Source organism: Bos indicus, chromosome 25 (assembly GCF_029378745.1).
Source record: "Bos indicus isolate NIAB-ARS_2022 breed Sahiwal x Tharparkar chromosome 25, NIAB-ARS_B.indTharparkar_mat_pri_1.0, whole genome shotgun sequence".
In the NCBI taxonomy this organism is placed as follows: domain Eukaryota; kingdom Metazoa; phylum Chordata; class Mammalia; order Artiodactyla; family Bovidae; genus Bos; species Bos indicus.
Window position 1 is genome coordinate 35,076,703 of NC_091784.1, and position 25,388 is coordinate 35,102,090.

General features: G+C 47.2%; 1 protein-coding gene across 1 annotated transcript; it reads right to left on the minus strand.

Moving 5' to 3' along the window:
- Window positions 1-19,138: 19,138 nt before the first annotated feature.
- On the minus strand, window positions 19,139-23,667 carry CCL26 (C-C motif chemokine ligand 26). Its single transcript, XM_019988323.2, has 3 exons — window positions 23,418-23,667; window positions 23,207-23,321; window positions 19,139-19,435 (listed from the first exon to the last, which is right to left on the minus strand). Exons 1-3 carry the CDS (start codon window positions 23,488-23,490, stop codon window positions 19,339-19,341), a joined length of 285 nt encoding a protein of 94 aa, XP_019843882.1. The 5' UTR covers window positions 23,491-23,667; the 3' UTR covers window positions 19,139-19,338.
- Between the last annotated feature and the right edge of the window lie 1,721 nt (window positions 23,668-25,388).

Sequence of the window (25,388 nt, forward strand, 5' to 3'; positions counted from 1 at the left end):
GATAGCTTAATGAGATATAATTAATCAACATTAAACAACATCCAAAATCACTGCAGATGGTGACTGCAGCCCTGAAATTAAAAGACGCTTACTCCTTGGAAGGAAAGTTATGACCAACCTAGATAGCATCTTCAAAAGCAGAGACATTACTTTGCCAACAAAGGTTCGTCTAGTCAAGGCTATGGTTTTCCCTGTGGTCATGTATGGATGTGAGAGTTGGACTGTGAAGAAGGCTGAGCACCAAAGAATTGATGCTTTTGAACTGTGGTGTTGGAGAAGACTCTTGAGAGTCCCTTGGACTGCAAGGAGATCCAACCAGTCCATTCTGAAGGAGATCAGCCCTGGGATTTCTTTGGAGGGAATGATGCTAAAGCTGAAACTCCAGTACTTTGGCCACCTCATGCGAAGAGTTGACTCATGGAAAAGACTCTGATGCTGGGAGGGATTGGGGGCAAGAGGAGAAGGGGATGACAGAGGATGAGATGGCTGGGATGGCATCACTGACTCAATGGACGTGAGTCTCAGTGAACTCCGGGAGTTGGTGATGGACAGGGAGGCCTGGCGTGCTGCGATTCATGGGGTCGCAAAGAGTCGGACACGACTGAGCAACTGATCTGATCTGAAACAGCATCTATTTAAAGTATACAATTTGATGAGTTTTGACATACAAATATACACTCATGAAAACATCACCACATCAAGAACATATTCATTACCCTCAAAGAGTTCCTCATGTCTCTTTGTAATCTAGTCCTGCGTGCGTGTTCAGTAGCTAAGTCATGTCCGACTCTTTGTGACCCTATAGAGGGCAGCCTGCCAGGTTCCTCTGTCCATGGGATTTTCCAGGCAAGAATACTGGAGTGAGTTGTCACTTCTTTCTCTAGGGGATCTTCCCAACCCGGAGATCGAACCTGCGTACCTGCATTGACAGGCAGGTTCTTTACCACTGAGCCACCAGGGAAGTCCAGTCTGGTCTTTCCTCCTCCCAAACCCCTGTGCCTAGGCAATTACTGATCTGCTTGCTGCCACCATAAATTAGTTGAATTTTCTAGAATTTTATATAAATGGAATCATACCAGATGTATTCTTGTCTTTTTTTCAGTAAGAAAACCCTAACCCTAACACCCTTATGGATCTTTTAATTTAGAAAATAAAATTAAGAAAATGTAAACATAATATTTGATAAATATAGAAACAACAAAACATATCCCAATAAGTGCTTTTTATGTTGGTTAAAACAGATTCTCAGTTTATTACTAGCTGGTGCATAATAGAAGCTCCAAGATGGCAAGCTTCCCTTAGTTATGTAGCAATGACTTATACTTTATTGTCTAAAGGCTTTGACAGATCTTGAAATGTTCAAGCCAGTACTCAGAATGTTAATTTTGTACGTGTGTGTGTGTGAGTTGTAGGGAGTCAGGATAGATTGAAGAGAAGTGTGGTGACCAGTAAGAAGACAGCAGAGACCTACCAGGAATGGTCTAGGATGCCCCGCACCTGACTAGGCCAGTTAAACTGGAAGGGGACACCTCTCCTGGTTGACTCAGGAGCCTAAGGCAAAATCTGAAACTGGAGCCAGGGGCTGTGTCAAGTCAGGAACCAAGGAGACAGGAACTAAGCCCAAATGGGAACCGGAACCAAAGTTGGACAAGCAGACTACAAGCCAGGAGTGGGAAGATAGCACTGGATTGATCCCAGTGATGCACCAGGGTCTAGGGTCTGCAGGGCCAAACAATGCCATTGATCTAGATGAGGAATACGTTCAGGGAAAGGTGATGAGTTCACCTGTGGACACACTAGGACATGTACCTGCTGCTGTTGCTAAGTCGCTTCAGTCGTGTCCAACTCTGTGTGACCCCATAGACGGCAGCCCACCAGGCTCCCCCGTCCCTGGGATTCTCCAGGCAAGAACGCTGGAGTGGGTTGCCATTTCCTTCTCCAATGCATGAAAGTGAAAAGTGAGTGAAGTCGCTCAGTCGTGTCCGACTCTAGCGACCCCATGGACTTCAGCCTACCAGGCTCTTCCGTCCATGGGATTTTCCAGGCAAGAGTACTGGAGTGGGGTCCTCACAAAATCTAGCCAGGCCTAATTCCATGGCCCCATCCCTTGCCCTCGCAAATGGTTCACACCCAGAAGAGTGGCTTCTCTCTGGATCCTAACAAATCCACCTCTTATCGCTTTGTCTCTCAATGAATTTTTGCAATGAGACATCAGAGCCTGAGTTTCATTAGTTTTGGCCGGGCTTGAATCCCAGGAGAGAGCTGAAGGACAGGAGGAAAAAGCAATGGGAAAAATGTGCCAAGGAATCCCCTTCATAGCCCGCCAGAAAATTTGCTAAATATCTGACCGGTGCTCACAGTTTCATTGTTCTGATCCTTGACACAGAGAACAGAAAGGACAGAAGAACCCCCACCGGCTTGGGTAACAGCTATTGGGGCTCAGCAGATAGCGCCTTTGGGACATGCTGAGGAGTGGCCTCTCCAGAGTCCCTCAAGTGTGCCCCCTGCCACCCGCCTGTTTGCGGGAGGTTCTAGGAAACAAGAAACGAGAGATTGTAAAGGTCCCTCCAGCCATAGGAGCAAGGACCTCTTACCTTAACCAGAGGTCTTCTGGAATCTGAGACTGGGCCATGTGAGCTTTCTGCTGAGTTCATTTTTCGCTGTCCCGGTTTCCAGCACAATGGGCCTTCCCCTGTGCTGGGTTTCTTTGCCTTCCTTCTATCGAAGGAGCTTCTCTGAGTTGGGCTCCTGCTGTGCTTGGCCTCTTCTGCGCAGAGGTTGTTTCAGCCAGGTTAAACCCGAGTCACAGCACCATAGATGTCACGCAAGTGTATGTTCCTCGGTTCTTTGTCTCGTCACAACAAAGATTTGGAGTGACGGACATTAAAGCCCTCGGAGCGTCACAGCTCTCGGGTTTGACTTTAAATCCTTCACACCAGTCACGATGACTAAGGAGCAAGGGGACAGTGTAGGGAACCAAGTTAGGGATTTACCACAGTGGGGATCTGGGTCTGAGCTTAAGCCTCACTGTGCTTATCACTTGAGCAAGTGTTAAGAAGTAGCCACAAGAAATGGTCAAGGAAAATGAGGACTGAGAAGTCAAAGGGATGGCAGGCTAACAGATCTCAGCGTCATTAGAGCCCAGGCAGGAGAACACCGTCAGACCTGGAGGCCCCCAGGTAAACAGAGATGCTCTTATCAGGCAGGATATTCGAAGGGCTTTGAGATCATCGCCCAGGAGCTGCAGGCAAAGCCAGCCCTCTCCTTAGGTGAGGTCAGTGCTTTACTATACAGATGCTAAATTGCAGTGTGTTGAGAAGTGAATTAAACACAGGCAGGAGAAGCTGTCACTATGCTCTATGGCACTAATCCAAATCATGTGTCAGGAAAAGCGAGGGTGGAGAAATGGGATGAGAAGAAAAATAGAAAGAGGAAGAGGGGGCTACAGGGCTGCAGAGAGGCAGGCTGCCACGAGGGAGCGCACAGGGGGGTCCCAGGCCATGAGAGAGAAGACAGGTGGAAGACACTCAGGTTGTGTCTAGAGAGGAGTGAGATTGGGAGAGGATTTCTGTGGGGCTTTCAGGTTCAGTCAAGATTCAAAATCTTGGGCAAGAGGATCTGAGCTCAGGCCAGGCTGAGTAGGACAGTTAGAGGAAGGGTTTCAAAGGTGTCCCTTTGACAATTTTCTGTCTTGATGGGCAGGTCCTTTGGTTTACCCTCTCTGAGGCTGTCCCTATCGGGGGAGGGGTGCTGTGGGGAAGGGAAAAGGGCCCAGGTACAAGGGGTGTCTGCTAGTTCGACTTAGGGAACCCGGATTCTTGAGACAAGAAGGAAGAGTCACAATATAAGTGGCCGGTGAGCACCAAGGGCGAGCTCCTTGCTTTCTCGATGGCTGTAGGGTGGGAGGTTCTGTCCTCTCTTAGAGGAGTTTCCAGCATCCTTGGCAGACAAAGAAGGAGACGGTGGGTCTGGAACGTTCCCAGCGACCATGCATCAGGTGCCTGGTCATTTCTTCCTTAGACAGTGAGCCCGCACAGCTGGGGAAAGCACAGGCTTTGGGATCGGCCCTAACCAGGGCCAAGTGCCAGACCCACTTGCTAACTATGTACTCATCACTTAACCTCTTTGACCTTCAACTTCCTCATCTGTAAAATAAGGATTTAACTAATTCCTGCCACGGCAAACTGTTAGGTCCAAGGAAATAATACTGGAATTATCTTTCTTTTTCTTTAAATTAAAAAAAATTTTATCAAAGTTATGATGTTTAGAGTTTTAAAAATCAAAGAGAATAAACCAAAAGAATCAGCCTCCTTCTCTCTCCTCCTTTTCCTTTCCTCCCTCTCATCGTGTCTCCTCCCATCCCTTCCTTCCCTCTCCCTTTCTCCTCTCCTGCCCTTCCTGATCACTGTGGGGTGGGAGGTTCTGACCTCTCTTCAAGGGTTTTCAGGCAACAGCGAAGGAAACATTGGGTCTGAAATCTTCCCTTGGGACTATCCTTCCTAGGTCGACTAACTCTTAGAGACCGCAACTTCCCTGGAGTGTATCTTTCATATGCAAACCCCACCCCCCTACCCCCCCCCACCCCGGGGTTCACACCTTAACTCCTCCTTTATGGAGCTCTCATTTCAGGGGGCAACCCACCTTCCATAATCAGCCCCCAGGCCGGTACCAGACAACTAGGGGTGGCCCTACACCCCAGAACCCGCTGAAGTTATCTAAAGGAGCCAACCCTAGGCCTGCTGACCCTGCGTCGCCCATTAAAACCACAGCAAAGGCTCTCATAGTTTTCCTTCTCCCTCTGTCTCCTGATCCACCCCACTGCTCCCCTGTGTGGTTCTGTGTGGGGTGACACGACCCTGCTCTTGGGATCTGCGAGTATAACAAACTACCTTTTCAATGGCAGTCATCTCCTGATCTGGTGGCCTCACCACACCTGAGTAATAATAAAACCTGCACTTTATTTTTTTTGTTTAAATAAATTTTATTTAAATAAATATTTTGCAGGTCTTAGTTGCAGCATGTAGGATCAAGTTCCTCCACCAGCGATTGAACCCAGGCCCCCGGTACTGGGAGCATGGAGTCTTAGCCACTGGACCACCCGGGAAGTCTCAAAACCTACATTTTAAAATATTTACGATTCCAGCTCACTGTCACTTGTGCCAACATTACTCCTGTCTTAATTCCTGGTGATTTCCATTTGCACGTAAATCATCTGTCCACATCACAGTTCACCCCATCACCACTTGATGGCAGGTGATCTCTGGATTGAAGGAACGCCCAGCACACACACACACACACACACACACACACACACAAATCCTTATCAACAACCCCACCCCTGGACTGTAAGACTCCTCCACCCCCAACCCCACTCCAGATCGGGACACACAGTTTTGAGGGCATTAGCCAGCTGTGGCCCCCTTTGCCTGGCAAAGGAATAAAGCTATTCTTTCCCACTGATACTTCACCCCAAACTGCCTGTGCAATTCAGTGTCATAACCAGTGCACATTAAGAGCCAAGGTCTTGACAATAAGTCACAGACCCTACATGCTTTGACCCCATTATCTCTGGTTCACCTGCTATTTTTCATTTCATTCACTTCTCATTCATTAGACTGTGTCCTCTACCAAAGCCAGGCACACTTCTACCTCAGGCCCTTTGCACTGGCTATTGTCACTCCCTGGAATATTATTCCTTCAGACACCTGCAGGGCTCATGCCCTCGCCTCCTTCAAGTCTTTGCTCAGAGGTCACCTCAGTGAGACTCTTCCTGAGCATCTCCTACCATTTCTACTTTTTTAGAGCTCTTACCTTTTTTTTTTTTTGGCCACACCACAGGGCTTGTGGGATTTTAGTTCCCAGACCAGGGATAGAACTTGAACCCTCTGCAGTGAAAGCTCAGAGTCCTGACCATTGGCGTGCATGCATGCTAAGTCGCTTCAGTCTTGTCTTTTTGCAGCCCTATGAACTGTAGCCCGCCTGGTTCTTCTGTCCATGGAAGTCTCCAGACAAGAATACTGGAGTGGGTTGCCATGCCCTCCTCCAGGGGATCTTCCCGACCCAGGGATCCAACCCTTGTCCCTTACATCTCCTGCATTGTAAGTCCAATTCTTTACCACCAGTGCCATCTGGGAGGCCCCCTAAGCGCTGGACCGACGTGGACTTCCCAAAGTTCTTACCTTCTAATGCACTATCTAGTTTACTTATTTATTATGTTTATTCCTTTATCACGTATCTGCACTCTCCCCCCACCCTGCCCGGAAATGTGAAGTCAGAGATTTTTCTCTTTCATGCCTATCTCCTCGCTTCTATTAGAAGAGGACTTTGCCTAGTATACACGCTCCATAAACATTTACTTAATGAACAGAACATTAGCCCCTGAGAGGACCCTGAGACTATCTTGTCCAACCTTCTCACTGTAACAATAATAAAGACAACAGAAGAAGCCGCTGCAGCAACCGCCCAGAGTTAATCACTGACTACAGAGCCGGCCCTGCGCTCTCAGCTTTTAATGCAATTACCTCATTTAAACCTCAGGGCGACCCCTGGAGCTTGGTATCACTATAATCTCCACTTTGCCGGTAAGGAAACCGGGATTAATGATCGAGTTCAGGTTCAGGAACTTATCTTAGATCCCCAAAGCGATAAGTGGTGGCCCTGGGCTCCCAGCCCAGGCAGCCAGAGTCCAAGCCGGCGCTCTCAGCCTCCCCGCCCCCACCCCCGCCCCTTGCAATGTTTCGATCACGTGCAAAAGTCCCCTAACGGGAGAACTGCTTCACACGTGGGAGGGTCCAGTAACATGCTCAGTGCAGCGATGCTCTTAATCAAGCACCTTGAATTTGTTGGGGTTGATGGCTGGGGAGAGGGGAGGAGAGGGGAGGGGCCCAACGGATGGACGCGGTGGGGGCTGAGTGCTGCCTCTACGCCTGTGCCTTCTCCGCTCTAATGCACTTGGTGGAAGCCAGACAGCCCCAGGAGAGCCTTAATGGATCCGCAGAGTCACAACTTCAGCTGAAACACCGGACTAATAATGGAGGAGGCAAGGTCATTAAGGACCAGAGCAGGGAAATGGACACGCTGTGATTGGCTTCTAAAGATCCAAGCCCATTCTGGCCAATTCTCGGCTCCTGTCTCTACGCCCACAGCTTCTCTCTCCTCTGTGTCAGGGTCCCAGTGTTTGCTGAGACCCTCTTCCATCTATACGTCTGGGACTCCTGGCAGGAGTCCGCCTCATCTGGGTTCCTTAACCCCCTGCCTGCGTCCCAGCTGACCCCGGGTATTGGTATTGGGTGTGGCCCTTGGGCAGGATTCATTTAAGAAAAGCTTCCCTGTGATTCTAAGATGCTCCTGTCTCTTCTGTGTCCCCTGAGAGCCATTGCTGTGGAGTTCTACTGCTTTTGTTTTATTCCTTTCTTCCTTCATCCAGTACATTGGTATTAAGAATTTACTATGCGTCAGACATTAGCCCAGGCACAATATCAAAGATGTATTAGATAATTCATAGAGGTAGTATAACAGATGCAGGCAATTTTAGAATAGAATCAAAGCATGTGAGCCCAGGAGAGTACCCAGGTAGGAACGAAAGCCTCTGGGTTTAAGCCCTGGGTAACTCAGGAGTTTCTCTCTCCCATCTCTCCTGTCCTGCCTCCATGAGGCCCTCAGCCTTTCTCAATAGGAACTCTACAGCAGCCTCCCCACAGCTTTTTTAAAAAGCTGTTTTTCATTGTGGTTAAAATATAGTAACATAAAGTGTATCCTTTTCACCATTTTTTAAGTATACAATTCAGTGATGTTAAGTACATTTGCAATGTCGCACAACCACCACCTCTATCCGTTGCCAGAACTTCTCTATCAAGTCAAACAGAAACTCCGAATCCACTAAATAATAACTCACCACCCTCCTTCCTGGTCCCCAGTAACCTCTCCGCTTCTTTCCGTCTCTATGAATTTGCCTCTTCTAGGTACCTCCTATAAGTGGACCATACAATATTTATCCTTTTGTTTCTGGCTTCTTTCATTTGGCATAATGTTCTCAAGGTTCACTCATGTAGCATGTATCAGCCTGTGTTCCTTTTAAGGCTGAATAATATTCTATTGTATATATACTTCACATCTGGGGTATCCATTCGTTGGTTGATGGCCATCTGGGTCATTTCCACCTTTTGGCCATTGTGAAAGATGTTGTTAGGAACATGGATACATCCCTGCTTTTGATGGTGTTTCCAGCCTGTTCTCCATACAAATGTCAGACACACTTTTCTAAAAAACAGATTTGATTCATTTCAATATTCTTGATCCATAAAGGTGTCTGTTTCTCAGATTCTCTTTTGAACCAGCCGTAACATTTTCCTGGTTCCCTCGTGATGAGTAAAATAAAATCTTTACCGAGTGTTCTTTTTCATGCCTGTATGAATTCATGGTTTTGCCTTTTCTGAAAATGATCTCTCAATAGTATACTTTAGAGATGAGGAAAGAGGTTCAGAGAGGTTAAGAAACTTGCCCAAAGTCACCCAACTAACAACTGGCAGAGGTGGGAATTCCGATCCCTTCTGTGTTCTTTCCACTGCAGTTTGCAAAACTCAGGACATGGCAGAGAGTAGGATTAATTCACTGTCAGGATTGAAGAAAGCTGGTGTTCACGCTGGGTCTTGGCAAGCAGAGGCAAGCACATGCAGAAATTTCGGGAGCTGGGAAGGGGAGGGTGTGTTTGGAGAAGGCACACAGCACCATGGGCAGGTTGCAGGGGAGCTGAAGGCATGGCTTATTGAATTCAAACTCTGCCACTTGAGCTACTAATAAATGTTTGGAGCCTGTTGTTCAGTCGCTAAGTCAGGTCCGGCTCTTTGTGACCCCATGAAATGCAGCATGCCCAGCTTCCCCGTCCTTCACCATCTCCCGGAGTTTACTCAAATTCATGTCCGTTGGAGCCATAGATATTATTTTTAATCTCTGAATTAGAGGAAAAAATTTCCTAACAATGTTGTAAAGAATAAAAGCAATCATGAGGATGTGGGAAGACTTTATCAGTTTTTAAATTACATGCAAATGAAAGGGATTATTATAAATGACAAAAAAAAAAAAAAAAAAAACCCTAAATTAGAAATTAAAGGCCCCCAAAGATGGAGTTCTCTTGTGGTTCAGCTGGCAAAGAATTTGCCTGCAATGCAGGAGACCTGGGTTTGATTCCTGGGTTGGGAAGATCTCCTGGAGAAGGGAAAGGCTACCCACTGCAATATTCTGGCCTGGAGAACTCCATGGACTGTATAGTCCACGGGGTTGCAAAGAGTCGGACACGACTGAGCGACTTTCAGAAAGATGGAGTGACTGAGCTCAAACCAGGTATAAAACTTGGGATTTTGAGATTTAATTGTCCAGAGCTGAAGGGATCCTGAGAAGTCTTTCTGGAAATCTCCATGGGGGCATCAGCCACATGGATCTCCAGGGTCCTACATGAGCATGCTCCTTTATAAAAATGTATTTTATTTTATTTTTGGCTGCATTGGATCTCTGTTGCTGCACACGGGCTGTCTCTAGTTGCAGCAAGCAGCGGCTGCTCTCTAGTTGCGTCGCGTGAGCTTCTCATCGCAGTGGCTTCTCCTGCTGCGGAGCACGTGTTCTAGGGGCAGGCTCCATAGTTGTGGGCATGAGCTTAGCTGCCCAGCATCATGTGGGATAATCCCAGACTAGGAATAGAATCTATGTCCTCTGCATTGGCGGGCGAATTTCTAACCCCTGGACCACCAGGGAAGTCTGTATGCTCCTTTTTTAACCAAATGGAATTGGAGACCGAGTGACTCCCTGCGGACCTCCGGGGCTCAGCAGGGAAGGACAAGTGTCTCATGAGATTCCCATCAACCTGGGATGAGTCTGAGGGGCTCTGGAGAGCCAGTAACCGTGAGACAGAGCAAGAACACCAGCTCCTGGCAGTCGCTTTGGGAGCATATCCTACCCCAATAGCCCCAGATTATCCTCAAGAAACCAAGAGATCTGTTTATTCCAGAATTGTTCAGTCGCTCAGTCATGTTTGACTCTTTGTGGCCCATACACTGCAGCACACCAGGCTTCCCTGTCTTTCACTCTCTCCCGGAGTTTGCTCAAACTCATGTCTGCTGAGTTGTTGATGCCATCCAACCATCTCATCCTCTGTCACCCCCTTCTCCTGCCCTCAATCTTTCCCAGCATCAGGGTCTTTTCCAATGAGTCAGCTTTTCACATCAGGTGGCGATTGGAACTTCAGTTTCAGCATCAGTCCTTCTAATGAATATTCCCTTATTATTAAAGAGTAAAGGATTTTTCTGAAGCTCTGCGGACCAATTCTCTGAGGACCAATATTTTTCAATTCTGTAGCTGATCAGCAGGGTCATATTTTTGTAAGCAGGATGAGGAAGTGGACAAAACCACAGGACGTGGATTTGGAGGAACTGGTGTTAGCTGACGATGCACCACTGCGGGCGGAAGTGTGACCTTGACCCTACCACCTCTTGTCTCTACCTCTGCTTCCTTGAAAATGGGAATCATTTTCTTCTTCTTCACCTTGCCAGATTGAGAAATACTTTTGATGTGTTTTATAAATGATAAGGCAATAGGTACATCAGTGTTAGGTATTTGACAACTCTTATCTCATGCTGCTGCTGCTTCTGCTGCTAAGTCACTTCAGTCGTGTCCGACTCTGTGCAACCCCATAGATGGCAGCCCACCAGGCTCCCCCGTCCCTGGGATTCTCCAGGCAAGAACACTGGAGTGGGTTGCCATTTCCTTCTCCAATGCATGAAAGTGAAAAGTGAAAGTGAAGTCACTCAGTTGTGCCCAACTCTTAGCGACCCCATGGACTGCAGCCCACCAGGCTCCTCCGTCCATGGGATTTTTCCAGTCAAGAGTACTATTAGGGTCCAATTCCTTTCAAATTATTACAGGAGAATTAATACTATTGTTCATAATTCCTTTACCAAATCTAGAAAAAAGAAACTTCGGTGCTCAAGCAGATAAACAGCCCACCCAGGCAAAGGACTGTTTTAAAAAGAGGCGGCCAGGTCTATAAAGATACAAGATATATCCTCCTGAAGTCTCTGTGCAATTTGAAGCTCTGATACTTGTAGAAGTATAAATGCTACAAACTCATAAAACATCACCTGAGAGTTCACTTGAACCTCTTCCCAATTCATTAAGTTTTGCAGATTTTAAACACCAAGCTCTTATCTCATGGCACTGTACAAATGTCGCCGCAAATACTTGCTGTCGTGTCAGTTCTCCACTAGACCATGAACTCCTAGGAAAGTCTTTGCCGCTTTTAGTTGCCATCCCTCCTGCCCCCCAACCCAGTGTCCCCAGCATCTAGCAGAGTGTCTAGCACAGAGTGGGTGAAAATCAATGGTTGTTCAAAGAATGGGAAGAACCAAGTGCATCATGGACAAAGATGTTTATTCTTGCAACTGTGTCTCCCTTACCAAACCTGCCCACTTTTTTGCACCCAGCCCCAGTCTTCTTCATAAAGCCTTGCACAGCTAGATCTGCACGTGCTAACTTCTTTTTTAGCATCTATTCCAGTATTCTGATTTTGTGAATGAAGAAACTGAGCCCAAGGAGATCATGTCTCCAGCCAGGTTCACACAGGTCCCTTATCTTGTGCTTGCTAAGTTGTTCAGTCGTGTCAGACTCTCTGCGACCCTATGGACCATAGCTCTCCAGGCTCCTCTGTCCATGCGATTCTCCAGACAAGAATGGTGGAATGGGTTACCATGCCCTCCACCAGGGAAGCTTCCTCATCGAATCCACATCTCTTATGTCTCCTGCATAGGAGGAGACACCAGTGCCACCTGGGAAGCCCCCCTTTATCTTGTGCTAACTGCTAAGTCGCTTCTGCTGCTGCTGCCGCTAAGTCGCTTCAGTCGTGTCCGACTCTGTGCGACCCCATAGATGGCAGCCCACCAGGCTTCCTCATCCCTGGGATTCTCCAGGCAAGAATACTGAAGTGGCTTGCCATTTCCTTCTCCAATGCATGAAAGTAAAAAGTGAAAGTGAAGTTGCTCAGTCATATCCGACTCTTAGCAACCCCATGGACTACAGCCTACCAGGCTCCTCCATCCATGATTTCCAGGCAAGAGTACTGGAGTGGGGTGCCATTGCCTCCTCCGTAAGTCGCTTCAGTCGTGTCCAACTCTGTGGGACCCCAGAGACGGCAGCCCACCAGGCTCCCCCGTCCCTGGGATTCTCCAGGCAAGAACACTGGAGTGGGTTGCCATTTCCTTCTCCAACGCATGAAAGTGAAAGTGAAGTCGCTCAGTTGTGTCCGACTCGTAGCAACCCCATGGACTGCAGCCTACCAGGGTCTTCTGTCCATGGAATTTTCCAGGCAAGAGTACTGGAGTGGGGTGTTTTGTAGGGGGTCTTAATTACTTTGTATTTCATTGCTCCCCTCTCCCCAAGACCCTCAATCCCTGAAAATTTAACTGTCTTCCTTTTTCTCCTGTCTCTCCTCTGCCTTCCTTCTTAGCTGCCTGCATGTGATCCAGGACCTCAGGTAGATCCTCAGTAAAGACTCAGAGAATGGACTTCTCATTATCTGAGAATTGTCCAGGGAGAGGAAACAAGAGTCCTTGACATATGGTAAGTGACGGTTGCCATCTGCTGGTCGATGTGTGGAACTACAGACAAAAGTGTGTGTGTGTGTGTGTGTGTGTGTGTGTGTGTGTGTGTGTGTGTGTGTGTGTGTGTGTGTGTGTGTGTGTGTGTGTGTGTGTGTGTGTGTGTGTGTGTGTGTGTGTGTGTGTGTGTGTGTGTGTGTGTGTGTGTGTGTGTGTTTTCCCCTTTCGTTTCTTGTATTTGGGCTTCCCTGGTGGCTCAGACCCTAAAGAATCTGCCTGCAAAACTGGAGACCGGGGTTCAATCCCTGGGTCAGGAAGATCCCCTGGAAAAGGGAATGGCAACCCACTCCAGTATTCTTGCCTGGGAAATCCCATGGGCAGAGGAGCCTGGTGGGCTACAGTCCATGGGGTTGCAAAGAATCGGACACAACTGAGCAATGAATGCGATGCTTGTGGGATCAACTTAGTTCCCCCACTAGAGACTGAACTAGAGACTGAACACAAACCCTCAGTAGTGAAAGCATGGGGAGTCCTAACCCCTGGATCGCCAAGGAATTCCACAAAACTCTGTCCTTCTACTAGACCCATCAACATGACCTTGGTCTTGCAGGCTTGCGTGTATATATACCACTCTTACTGGAGCCTGGGCAAAAAATGTCTGGGAGCATTTTGGCATGGTCCACAAATGTTTTAGAAGTCCTTCATTTCTGCAAAGATATTTATACTTAACTCCTGACCTCCAGGAACCTACAGTCTGGTAGAAATCCAAGAGCATCATTAAATATATTACAATTGTAGGGACATCGCCAGTGGTCCAATGGTTAAGACGCCACCTTCCAGTGCAGGGGGTGTGGGTTTGATTCCTGGTTGGGGAGCTAAGATCCCACAAACCTTGTCAAAAAATCCAAAACATAAAACAGAAGCAGTATTGTAACAAATTCAATAAATACTTTAAAAATGGCTTACATCAAAAAAAATCTTTAAAAAAATTATAATTGTCAAGGAGTACCATAGAAAATGAGCAAAAGATGCCAGCATCCTCCCAAGGCACAAGAGATCTGCTAACTGTTTGGGAGGGGGCTTCCCAGGTGGCTCAGCAGTAAAGAATCTGCCTGCAATGCAGGAGCCGCAGGAGACACGGGTTCGATCCCCGGGTCGGGAAGATCCCCTGAAGGAGAGCGTGGCAACTCCCTTCAGTATTCTTGCCAGGAAAATCTCATGGACACAGGAGCCTGGCTGTCTACAGTCTAGGGATTGCGAAGAGTCAGACACGATGACGCGAGCACACACTGTTTGGGGGCATGGAGCAAAATCACCAAGAGCTCGTGGAAAACTTCAGTGTTCTCAGCAAATGGAAGAAGCATTTTGACATTTGGGGGGATCTTGTTTGGCAGATAGAATTTTGGCAGGGAGAGACCGGAACTGGAGAGGGGATGTTCTGGTGGAGGAAATAGCTTTCAGGAGATGGAAGAAATGACCACTGGTTGGCCTGAAGTGAGCTAGGGATTGTCTCACGTTATTCAGGAAAGCACCGAGTGGCCCAGTGTGTTTACTTAGGTAAGTCAGCTGGAAAAGTAGGCTGCAGCCTTGCCCAGTGAAGCTAATGCTGTCAGTGCCCTGCGCATAAGCCCTCGGGCCTCACCTTGGTATCCCAGCCCGCCAGCATCTGCATCTCTTTGAGGGCTCTCTCTGATGACCCACTGTGGCTTCATACACAGCAGATAGGATGCGTATGTCTCCTGGACGCCAGCATCTATTAGCCTCTGACCGACTGGAATTGGTTTATAAACAGCCTTGCTCTCTTCCCCTTGAGTCGGGTTAACTCTGAGACACCTGCTGTTCAGTCATTGCCTCCCAGAGGTCCCCAACAAGACTAAGCTCAGCTGCCCAGAGTGACAACTTGCCTAATAATACACCCTTATTCTTTGCCTTCCCTTTCCTGTCTCACTTCCTCATTTCTTACTGGTATCTCCTCTGATCACTTCCAAAATATATTATGTACACTCAGTTTTTATTTTTGGCTGCACGGGGTCTTTGCTGCTGTGCTCAGACTTACCCTAGTGGCCGTGCTCGGGCTTCTTGCTGCAGTGGCTTCTCCTGCTGCAGCGCTCAACTCTGGAGTGCGGGCTCAGCAGTTGTGGTGCACCGGCTCAGCTGCCCCGTGGCATCTTCCCGGACCGGGGTTCAAACTCGTGTCCCTCCCACTGGCAGGCGGACTCCTAATCACTGGACCACCAGGGAAGTCCTACACTCAGGTTTTTTAAAATCTCAAGGCCTGTTTCCAGTGAAAGTAAATCTAAAACATCATGGAAGAACCTGGGATGCTAAGTTAAGAAGATTGGACTTCCAGCAGAAAGGCTTCCTTCACACTAAGTCATAATATTTGTATGTTAGTCGTTCAGTTGTGTCCGACTTTTTGTAACCCCATGGACTGTAGCTCGCCAGGCTCCTCTGTCCATGGAATTCTCCAAGCAAGAATATTGGAGTGGGTTGCCATTCCTTTCTCCAGGGGATCTTCCCAACCCAGGGCTCAAACCCAGGTCTCCTGCATTGCAGGCAGATGCTTTACCATCTGAGCCACCAGGGAAGCCCCAAAGTCATGATATAAATGTTGGTTATTCTGACAATTCTTATCTCATGGTGCAGTACAAATCGAACCATGATGATTTGTTGGCGTGTCACTTCTCCCGTTAGATCCTGAACGTTATTTGCAGATGGTGTCTTATGAACTGCCATCCTTCCGACATTTTCTCTTGTGGTGTGGGGATCTCCCAGCCAGTCTGCTCCTAGCTGGTACATATTGCTATGTGTGTGAGTGTGTGCTAAGTCACTTCAGTTGTGTCCAACTCTTTGCAATCTCATGGACTGTAACCCACCAGGCTCCTCTGTCTGTGGAATTCTCCAGGCAAGAATACTGGAGTGGGTAGCCCTTTGCTTCTCTAGGGGATCTTCCCAACCCAGGGACTGAATCCAGGTCTCCTGTATTGCAGGCGGATTCTGAGCCACCAGGGAAGCCCAAGCCTTATGGAAGGCTGAGTTTTTGCATCTACTATTACTCACAGATTTCCTTCTGTGAGATTTCCAAGATTCCTTCTTTTATCTTTTCCTTTCTGTTTAAAGAACTTCCTTTAGCCATTTTTTTAAGGCCAAGGCAAGACTTTCATCCCCACCCAGGTAATTAGATATCACTCCCTACTATAAATGGATTACACGTACCAGTCAAAAGACAAAGATTGGGCAGGATAAAAATTTTTTTTGGCTGCACCACGTGGTTTTCGAGATCTTAGCACTTGGACCAGACATTGAACCCAGCCCATGGCAATGAAAGCACTGAGTCCTAACCACCTAACGACCAGGCAACTCCCGAGAATAGATGTTTTTTTAATAACCAAAATATATACTGTCTATAGGAAATTCAACTCAAATATAATAATACTGGTATGTGAAAAGTAAAGGGATGGGAAAAAGATATAGCATGCAAATATTAATCAAAAGATAGCAGCCAGGTCTATATTTAACATCAGATAAAGTAGACTTCAGGGCAGAAAAATTACCAGGGACAGACAGAGGCATTAGATAATAATAAAGAAGTCAATCCACCAAGAATGTGTGAAGTGAAGTGAAGTCGCTCAGTCGTGTCCGACTCTGCGACCCCATGGACTGTAGCCTACCAGGCTCCTCTGTCCATGGGATTTTCCAGGCAAGAGTACTGGAGTGGATTGCCGTTTCCTTCTCCAGGGGATCTTCCCAACCCAGGGATTGAACCTGGGTCTTCTGCATTGTAGACAGACGCTTAAGAAGGTGTAGCAGTCGTAAACAGCAGTTCTGCAAAATGTATGCACCAAGTAACAGAGCTGGCAAATATATGAAGCAAAAACTGATAGGAATGAAAGGAGAAATAGACAAATCCACAACCATACTTGGAGATCTCAAGACCCCTGTCTCAAAAACCGATAGAACAGCGATTCGGGAAATCGGCAAAGATATAGAAGAATTCAACACCATCATCAACCAATAGAACCTAACTGATGTTTATAAGAGGCTCCACCCACCAGCCGTAGCAAAATCCACATTCCTTTCAAATGCCTGAGAAACGTACAACAAGGAACACTGCGTATTCTGAGCCATAAAACAAAACTCAGATGGAAAAGAATTGGGAGAAGGGGTTGCTAGGGCTGTTAGGGAGTGAATACTAACAGGGATGGGGTTTCTTTTGGGGGTGTCGAAAATATTCTGGAGTTAGTAGTGATGATGGTTGCAGTACAAAGGAATCAATGAATTGTACACTTCTCAATGGTGAATTTTATGGTGTATGAATTAACCTCAACTTCATCAAAATTAAATCTTTAACTCTGTGAAAGAAGCTGTTAAGAAGATGAAAAGACAAGTTACAGACCGAGAAAAAATATTTGCAAGCCACATATCTGACAAAGGACTCATATCTGGTGACTCAACAGTGAAAAAACAAACACTCTAGTTAGAAAGTAGAGAAAAAACAAGAGAGCTAGTTCGCCAAAGAGGATATGTGGATGGCAAATAGGCACATGAGGAGACATTGCATAGTGATAGCCGTATCACATAGCTGACCACAGTAAGATGCCTTGGCTTCGCAGTGGTGCAGTGGTAGAGAATCAGCTCGCCAATGCAGAAGAGACAAGCGACATGGGTCTGATCCCTGGATTGGGAAGATCCCCTGGAGGAGGAAATGTCAACTCACTCTAATATTGTGCTAAGTGGCTTTAGTCGTGTCTGACTCTTTGCAACCACATGGACCATAGCCCTCCAGGCTCCTTTGTCCATGGAATTCTCCAGGCAAGAATGCTGGAGTGGATTGCCATGCCCTCCTCCAAGGGCTCTTCCCTGCCCAGCGATCGAACCCTGGTCTCCTGCATTGCAGGCAGGTTCTTTACCCTCTGAGCCACCAGGGAAGCCCCTCACTCTAATATTATTGCCTAGAAAATTCCATGGACAGAGGAGCCTGGCAAGCTACAGTCCATAGGGTCGCAAAAGAATCAGACATGACTTAGAGACTGAACAACAGCACACACTCATTAGTGATTTAATTTTGGAACAGCTAATATTAAAAGTAAGTGATCACACCAAATGCTAGCTCAGAGGCACAGAAACCTGGATCCTTAGTATTGGTGGGAAGGTAAAAACAACAGTCCCTCTGGAAAATAGTGTGGCAGTTTCTTTTCTCTGCACCGGGAGGCATGCAGGATCTTCGATTCCCAACCAGTGGACCAAGGATTGCACTCATGCCCCCTTCAGTGGAAGCACAGAGTCTTACCCACTGGACCACCAGAGAAGACCCTTGGCATTTTCTTTAAAAAACTAAGCATACATTTATTTTATGACCCAGCAATTAATTGCATGCCTGGGCATTTATCTCGGAGAAATGAAAACCCATGTCCATGTAAAAACCCTTGTGGGTACGTGATGGTTCTTATGAGCTTTGTCTGTAGTAACCTCAAACTAAAAACCTATGAGAGGGTAGTTTAAATGAACTGCAGAGTATCGCTCCATGAAATACTAGTTAGTCATTGGTAAAAAAAAAAATAAATAAATTGTGGGAACCCACAACAACTTGGATGTATTTCAAGGGCATTATGTGAAGTTTTTTTTTGAAAAAACAACCTCAAAATGTCACATATGATATGATTCTATGTGTATAACATTCTCGAAATGACAACATTTTGAAGGGGAACAGATTAGGAGTTGCTAGGGGTTAAGGATGGTGGGGGAAGGGAGAAGTGACTGAGAAGAGAAGACACTCGTAAGATCTTTGTGGTGACAGAATAGGTTTGGCTCTCGTTTGCACGAGTGGCTTCAGGAATCTCGCACGGGATAGAACGACAGACTCATACAGACACTTACACCACTGTCGATTTCCTGGGTGTGCTATTTCACCATAATTGTGTAAGATGTGACTGTCGGGGAACACTGGGTTAGAGGGTACACCTGACTTCTCTATATTATTTTTGCAACTTCCCGTGAATCTGTAATTTTTTTTTAGGTTGTTTATGCTATATGAAGTGAAAATGTTAGTCTCTCAGTCGTGTTCGATTCTTTTGTGATCCCCGTGGACTACAGCCTACCAGGCTCCTCTGTCCAGGGGATTTCCCAGGCAAGAATACTGGAGTGGATAGTCATTTCCGTCTCCAGGGGATCTTCCCTACCCAGGGATCAAACCCACATCTCCTGCACTGGCAGGCAGATGCTTTACTGCTGAGCCACCAGGGAAGCTTATTAATTAATACCTTATGAGAAAACCCTGCCCAATATGGATGTACTTCATTTATCCCGCAAAAACAGGCCACGAGGTACTGTACAGTTTAATTTTCCATATAACATAAACTTATCCCTCTATATAATGTTAAAACAGTTCATGGGCATTTTGCCAAAATATATCAACATTGTCCCTGCTTTTTTTTTTTCCCCCCACAAACAAAAACATAACAGAGAATTCAATACCATGGTCCAATCAGGGACTCGGGACTGGCCAGGCAGTCAGCTGCAAATATTGACTCCTTTATTTTCTTTGAAGAAAATTCAGGTTTTAATTGAATAAGAATGTTTATCGAGCAAATCAAATCTTTATTAAAAACAAAAAAAGACTGGTTGAAAACTCTCCTCTCCACCCTACCAGACCCGTAGAGCCTTCAGTTGGAAAAGTTCTTCAGGCTCCATCAAAGGACAGCAGAGCCAAGTGCAGAGCCGGATCCAGGAGTCTTGGAGCGAAAATTCAGCGGTCAGGTCACAGTTGTTGCTGGGCTCTGAGTTTTGAAATGTGTCTTTGCACCCATTCTTCCTTCGGCTGGGCACACACTTTCCGGCCTCTCTTGGTGGTGAATCTGCGGAAAAGAGATGCTGAGAGTCAATACTAAGAACTTTGGCCTCCTGGAAAAGGATGGAGTTGAGGGGCAGCCCCCGCCCCCCAGATGATCTCCTGATCGCTCCCCCTTTGCTGTACCCCCGTCCCTGTGCCCTCTTCCTTCTTTCTGGCTGCGTTGGGTCGAGTCTTTATTGCAGCATGTGGGCCCCTCTCTAGTTGTGGTGTTCCGGCTCCAGCTCAGGCTCCAGGGCATGAGCTCTCAGCTGCCCCGAGGCCTGTGGGATCTTAGTTCCCTGACCAGATATCGAACCCGTGTCCCCTGCATTGGCAGGCGCATTCTTAACCACTGGACCCACCAGGGAAGCCTCCCAGCTCCCTCTTCCGGCCCTGCCTTCCCTCCTCTCCCGTAGCCTGTTTTCCACTGGAAGCCATGCTTCCTCGCCCACGTTTGTCAGGAAACATGTCCCAACAGCTCTGGTTTGAAGCAGGCAACCTGCACCATGCCTCGAAATTCTTCTGTTTTAATATAACAGCTTTATTGGGATATAATTCACACACCATATAATTGGCCCACTTCAAGTTATAATTAGAATTCAAGGGTTTTCCTATATCCGTAGATGATACAGCCATTGCCACGATCAATTTTAGAACATTTGCATCACCGCACAAAGGAACCTCATACACGTGGTGCCACTTAATTCTTAATCACGTTACCGTGGGCTGTTTGCCACAGCTGTTCATGGGGAGAAGATTCCCATGTTCCTTACCACACTGTGAGCTCCTTAAGACCAGGGGTTGTAGGACTTCCCTGGTGGTCCAGTGTCTAAGACTCTGCACTCCCCATGCAGTGGGGACTGGGCTCAATCCCTGGTCAGGGAACTAGATCCCACATGCTGCAAATAAAAACTGGAGCAGCCAAATAAATAAATATGAAAAAAAAAAAAAAAAAGACTGGGGGTTGTGGTTGATGTCCCTGAATTGTTTTCACCCGTTGCTCCTTGAGAGCATTCAGAAGTGACAAGAGCCTAAGTCAAGGGTGCTCTAAGCTGGGGCACCGTGTACTTACTGGGGTTCCTGCCCTGGCACGTGCAGGGGAGAAGAGCCCAAAGGATGGGAAAATAAGGGAGAAAAAGGGCTTCACGGATGTTTGCACATCCATTTGACATTGTTCCCATTAAGAAATGGGGATCTATGTCTCCTCCCCTTGAATTCAGGCCAGTCCTAGGGGTGGCTGACCAATAGGAATGGCAGAAGTGATGCTATGTGACTTGGTAGCTAGGCCATAGGAGGTTGTAGAATTTCTGCCTGGTTCACTAAGCACCCATGCAGGAGCTTTGGACCTCCTTGTAAGGAGTCCTGCCACCCCAGGTCACCACTCGGTGGGGAGGCCCAAATTAGCCCAACAGAGATCACACAAAGATGCCCTGGAGGCAGAGAGATGCCTGCAGCCCCCCGAGCTGACCCAGCTCCAGCACCATCAGTCTACCGTTGTTGAGTTGCTAGGTTGTATCCAGCTCTTTTGTGAGCTCGTGGACCATAGCCTGCCAGTCTCCTCTGTCTATGGAATTTTCCAGGCAAGAACACTAGAGTGGGTTGCCATTTCCCTCTCCAGGGGATCTTCATGACCCAGGGGTCGGACCTGCATCTCCTGCATGTGTCTCCTGCGGTGCAGGTGGATTCTTTACTGGAGAGCCACCAGGGAAGCCGCTATCTGGCCATAACCACATAAGAGATGTCAAGCCAGAGCCTTGCAGCCGAGCCCTTCTGGAATTCCTGACCCAGGGAAGCCATGAGAGATAAGAAGATTATCACTGTTGGATTAAGCCACTAGACTTTGAGTGATTTGTTATGCAGCAACAGATGGCTGATCTAGACCCCTCACCTTCCTTTTACAAATGACTTGTGTCCAAGGTCATACAACTTGGGACAGAGCCGCTGCTTTGAGCTTAGCTTAGCTTTGCCAGCTGTTGGTTTAAGTGTTAATGTCTCTAAAGCTCCAAAAAGTCAATCAAGTCACAAAGGAGAAGAGCCAGGGAGCGCATCCTGAGCCCAGGAGCATCCCCCTGCGTACCTGGGCACTGGGGTGCCTCTTGCCTGCCCTTAACTGTGACAATATTTGGGTTTGTCCTTGGAGCCTGTCATCTACCTTTCTGCACATTCTCTCATGCTCAGGAACCCCAAGTCCTGGAGAGCAGTGACGGCCCCTACTTGTGTATTTACACTTCAAGATCGCTTCCATTACTCACTCCAGTATTCTTGCCTGGAGAATCCCAGGGACAGAGAAGCCTGGCGGGCTACGGTCCATGGGGGTCACCAAAAGTTGGGCACAACTGAGGCGACTTAGCATCACTTCCATCTGCTGAACGTTGACTGTACGCAGGCTCAGAGCTCTGTGCTTTGCATATGTTAACCTCGTTTAGTCCTTCCAGGGGCCCTTCCCGGTACGTGTCATCTCGCCTGTTGCCGATGGGCTTGTTGTGACCTGCCTCTTGTCCACCTGCCTCCCTTGTCAGAAATATGTTCACCCTTCCCCCATCCACCACGCTCCTGCCAGCCCCCTTCACCTGGGCCGCTCCCACTTGCCCTTGGGGGTTCTCAGTGTAAATGTCACTTCCTCCAGGAAAGCCTCCCAACGCTAAGTGAGGTCCTCCTGTGACTATGATGAAGGGTACTCAAATATGCTGCCCCCAAATATGCCACTTTGACAAAAGGATTATTTTGAGCTAAAGACACTAAAAAACTCAAAAAACAAAAAACCCCAAAAAACAAAACAAAAAAACCCAAACACCAGCAAGTGCAAGAAGGGCATTCTGACCTCCCCTTTGCCTCCTGAAAGCAGGAGATAAAATTCCCATGTGAAAAATGTCCTCCTTGTACCTGGAGGAAAAATTATTCTTAACGTCAGAGTTAGTCAAGGCCAAGAAAACTGTACAAACAAACATTATTAAGATAACCCTTATCAGTCTTTGGCTTTCTTCACCCCCATATATATTAATTACTTTCCCACAATTCCCTCTTTGTTCAAAAGCATGTAGGCTTTGGACAAAAGCATGTAGATTTTGCTACTTCCTTGGGGCTTCATCTTCCTGTGGGGGCTCCATGTGCATGAAAAAATCTGTATGCTTTCCTCCTAATAATCTGTTTTATGTTCATTTAATCCTCAGGCTCAGCCAGAGCCCCGAGGAGGGAAGAGATTAAGTTTTACCTCCTCTCCAATGACATGCTCCCTCCTGCTCTTTTCTCCTGCTGCCTTTTTCAAGCACTCATACAATTGAGATTACCTATTTTGTGCAAGTGTCTTTTAATGCCCTCTTTCTGATGCTAGATGTAAGATCTATGAAGGCGTGCTAAGTTGCTTCAGTCATGGGACCCTGTGCACTGTAGCTCTCCAGGCTCCCCTGTCCATGGGGATTCTCCAGGCAAGAATACTGGAGTGGGTTGCCATGCCCTCCTCCAGGGGATCTTCCCAACCCAGGGATCAAACCCACATTCTTCTTCATTGGCAGGTGGTTCTTTACAACTAGTGCCACCTGGGTCTGTAAGGGCTGTTTATTCTTTTATACCTAGCACTTAGCACAGTGCCTGGCAGATCCCTGGATCATGGTCTGCAAGCCAGGAAAGCAAGCTCAGGGTCACGCTTGTTAATGCCCGAGGTTAAACAATAACCGACTGACCAGGTTTCCAGCCTGAGGTTCATCCTGGCCCTGAGGTGGGGGGTGTGGTCTGCTCAGCACCTCTCTAACTACATAACTCGTAAGGGACCCCAAAAACCCAAAGGAGAAATACTCACATCACAGCCTTCAGGGAGCAGATGTTCCTGGTGAATTCATAACTATGCACCTGCTTCCAGGGAAGGGTTTTTTGGCTGTACTGGAAACAGCAGAACTTGGCCACATCGCTGCCACCTTAGAGGAAAAAACACAGAGAGAGGAAGGGTCTTGGAGCTGGCCCTTTGCTTCCATCCCTGGTCAGCCTGGGAAGGGAGTGGGGCAGTTCCGTACGTGTGGCAGCTCCGAGATCGACACTCAAGATAAGAACCAGGAAAAGAAGGGAAGCCATAGGGAAGTTCTTCATCGTGCTGCAAGCTGGGTCCTTCAGAGCCTTCCTTTTAATTCCTCTGTCTTGTCAGGAACCCTCTTTTATGGGGCTGAGCTGACCCTGGAGGTAGTTCCAGAGAATTTTATGGTTCAGCACAAAAGCAGCTCTTTTGACCCTTCAGTGCGAAGTAACCTTATATCTGTGAAAAGGAGACTAGAAAGTCAGGAGGTATCATGGGAGGGGAGGAGCCAGCACACTAGGAAAGTCTCTCAGCCAGTGGAATGGTTGGAATCAACACTGATGATTTTAGAAGCAAATACAGAGGAAATGAAGTAAGAATTCTAGTGAATTGACCTCAATTGTTTTTATAAATCAATGACTGTTCCAGATAGATGTCTGGTTCTTGGCCAAAGCTTTTATGGTTTCTGAAGTGTTGATTGTTCTCAAGGAGGTCTGGACAGTCTCAGGCAAGGAGCGTAGAGCAGTGTGATTACACAATGGGTGTTCAAGAATGATGCTCCAGGGATGTGCCCTTCCTAGCGTCCCAGTGCTTCACATAGGTGAGGTGCCAGGGCTGCTTGAGGGGGGCACTTAGGGGTATCTCATCCAGTTTAGAGGGTCTCAAAGTCTGTTAGAACATCACAACCATCTGGAATGTTGAAATAATCCCCAGTGGCCAGTGATTTAATGAATTATGCCTGCACAGTAAAGCCTCTATAAACATCTCCAAAGAGGACTTCCCTGGTGGTCCAGTGGTTAAGAATCTGCCTGCCAATGCAGGGGACATAGGTTTGATCCCTGCTTCTGGAAGATTCCACATGTTGTGGGGCAGCTAAGCCTGTGGACCACAACTACTGAGCCTGTGATCTAGAGCCCAGGAACCGCGGCTACTGAGCTCATGTGCTGCAACTACGGAAGCCTGCGAGGTCTAGAGCCTGTGCTCCGCAACAGGAGAAGCCACAGCGATGAGAAGCCCACACCCCCGCAACTGGAGAGCAGACCCCACTCACCGCAAGTGTAGAAAAGCCTGAGCAGCAGTGAAGCCCCAGAGCAGCCAAAAATAAATAAAAATAATTAAAAAGAGGCAGACAAAGGATGGAGGTGGGGTGGGTCTGTCTGGGGAAGACCTCATAGGGTCCTGTCCAGTTACAAGGTGGTAGCCTGGGCTTGTAATGGGCATCTGAAGTGTGGGTGCAATCTTGTGGGACTGAGCCCTTAGCCTGTGGGATCTGAAACGATCTCCAGGTAGACAGTCAGAACTGAGTAAATTGTAGGAACTCAGCTGGTGTCTGAGAATCGCTGGGTGTGAGGAAAACTCTCCCACATCCTCATCAGAAGTAAAGTATGCAGAATACAGTGTTTCACTGAGTAGACAGGAAACAAAGATTCTTTTCCCCTTTCAGCTCTAAATCAATGATTGGTATCCTGTTAAGAAGTTCCACATGAAGAGGTAGAGAGACATACAGGGAAGAAGGCCACATGAGGACAAAGGCAAAAATCAGAATGATGCCATTACAAGCCCAGGAACACCCAGGATCCTCCAAAAGATAAGAAGAAACAGGGAAAGATTCTCCACTAGAAATTTCAGGGGCGTGTATGACCCTCTTGACATCTTGACTTTGAACTTCTAGCCTCCAGAACCATGAGGGAATAAATTTCTGTTGTTTTCAGCCATATGGTTTGTGATAATTTGTTCCAGAAGCCCTGAGAAACAAATGCAACTTGTATCTGTAAGGTCTAGAATTCAGAATTTCTAAGGAACACTATAAATCAATAAGGAAGACACAGATAACCCAATAGAAAAAACTGACGGAAACTCTTTATAAAAGAGGAAACCCTAATGGCGAAGGAAAAGGGGCTGTTTAAGTGAGTAATTAGTGAAATGCAAACAAACTAGAATGAGAACGGGCTATCACACCCCTATCAGAATGACT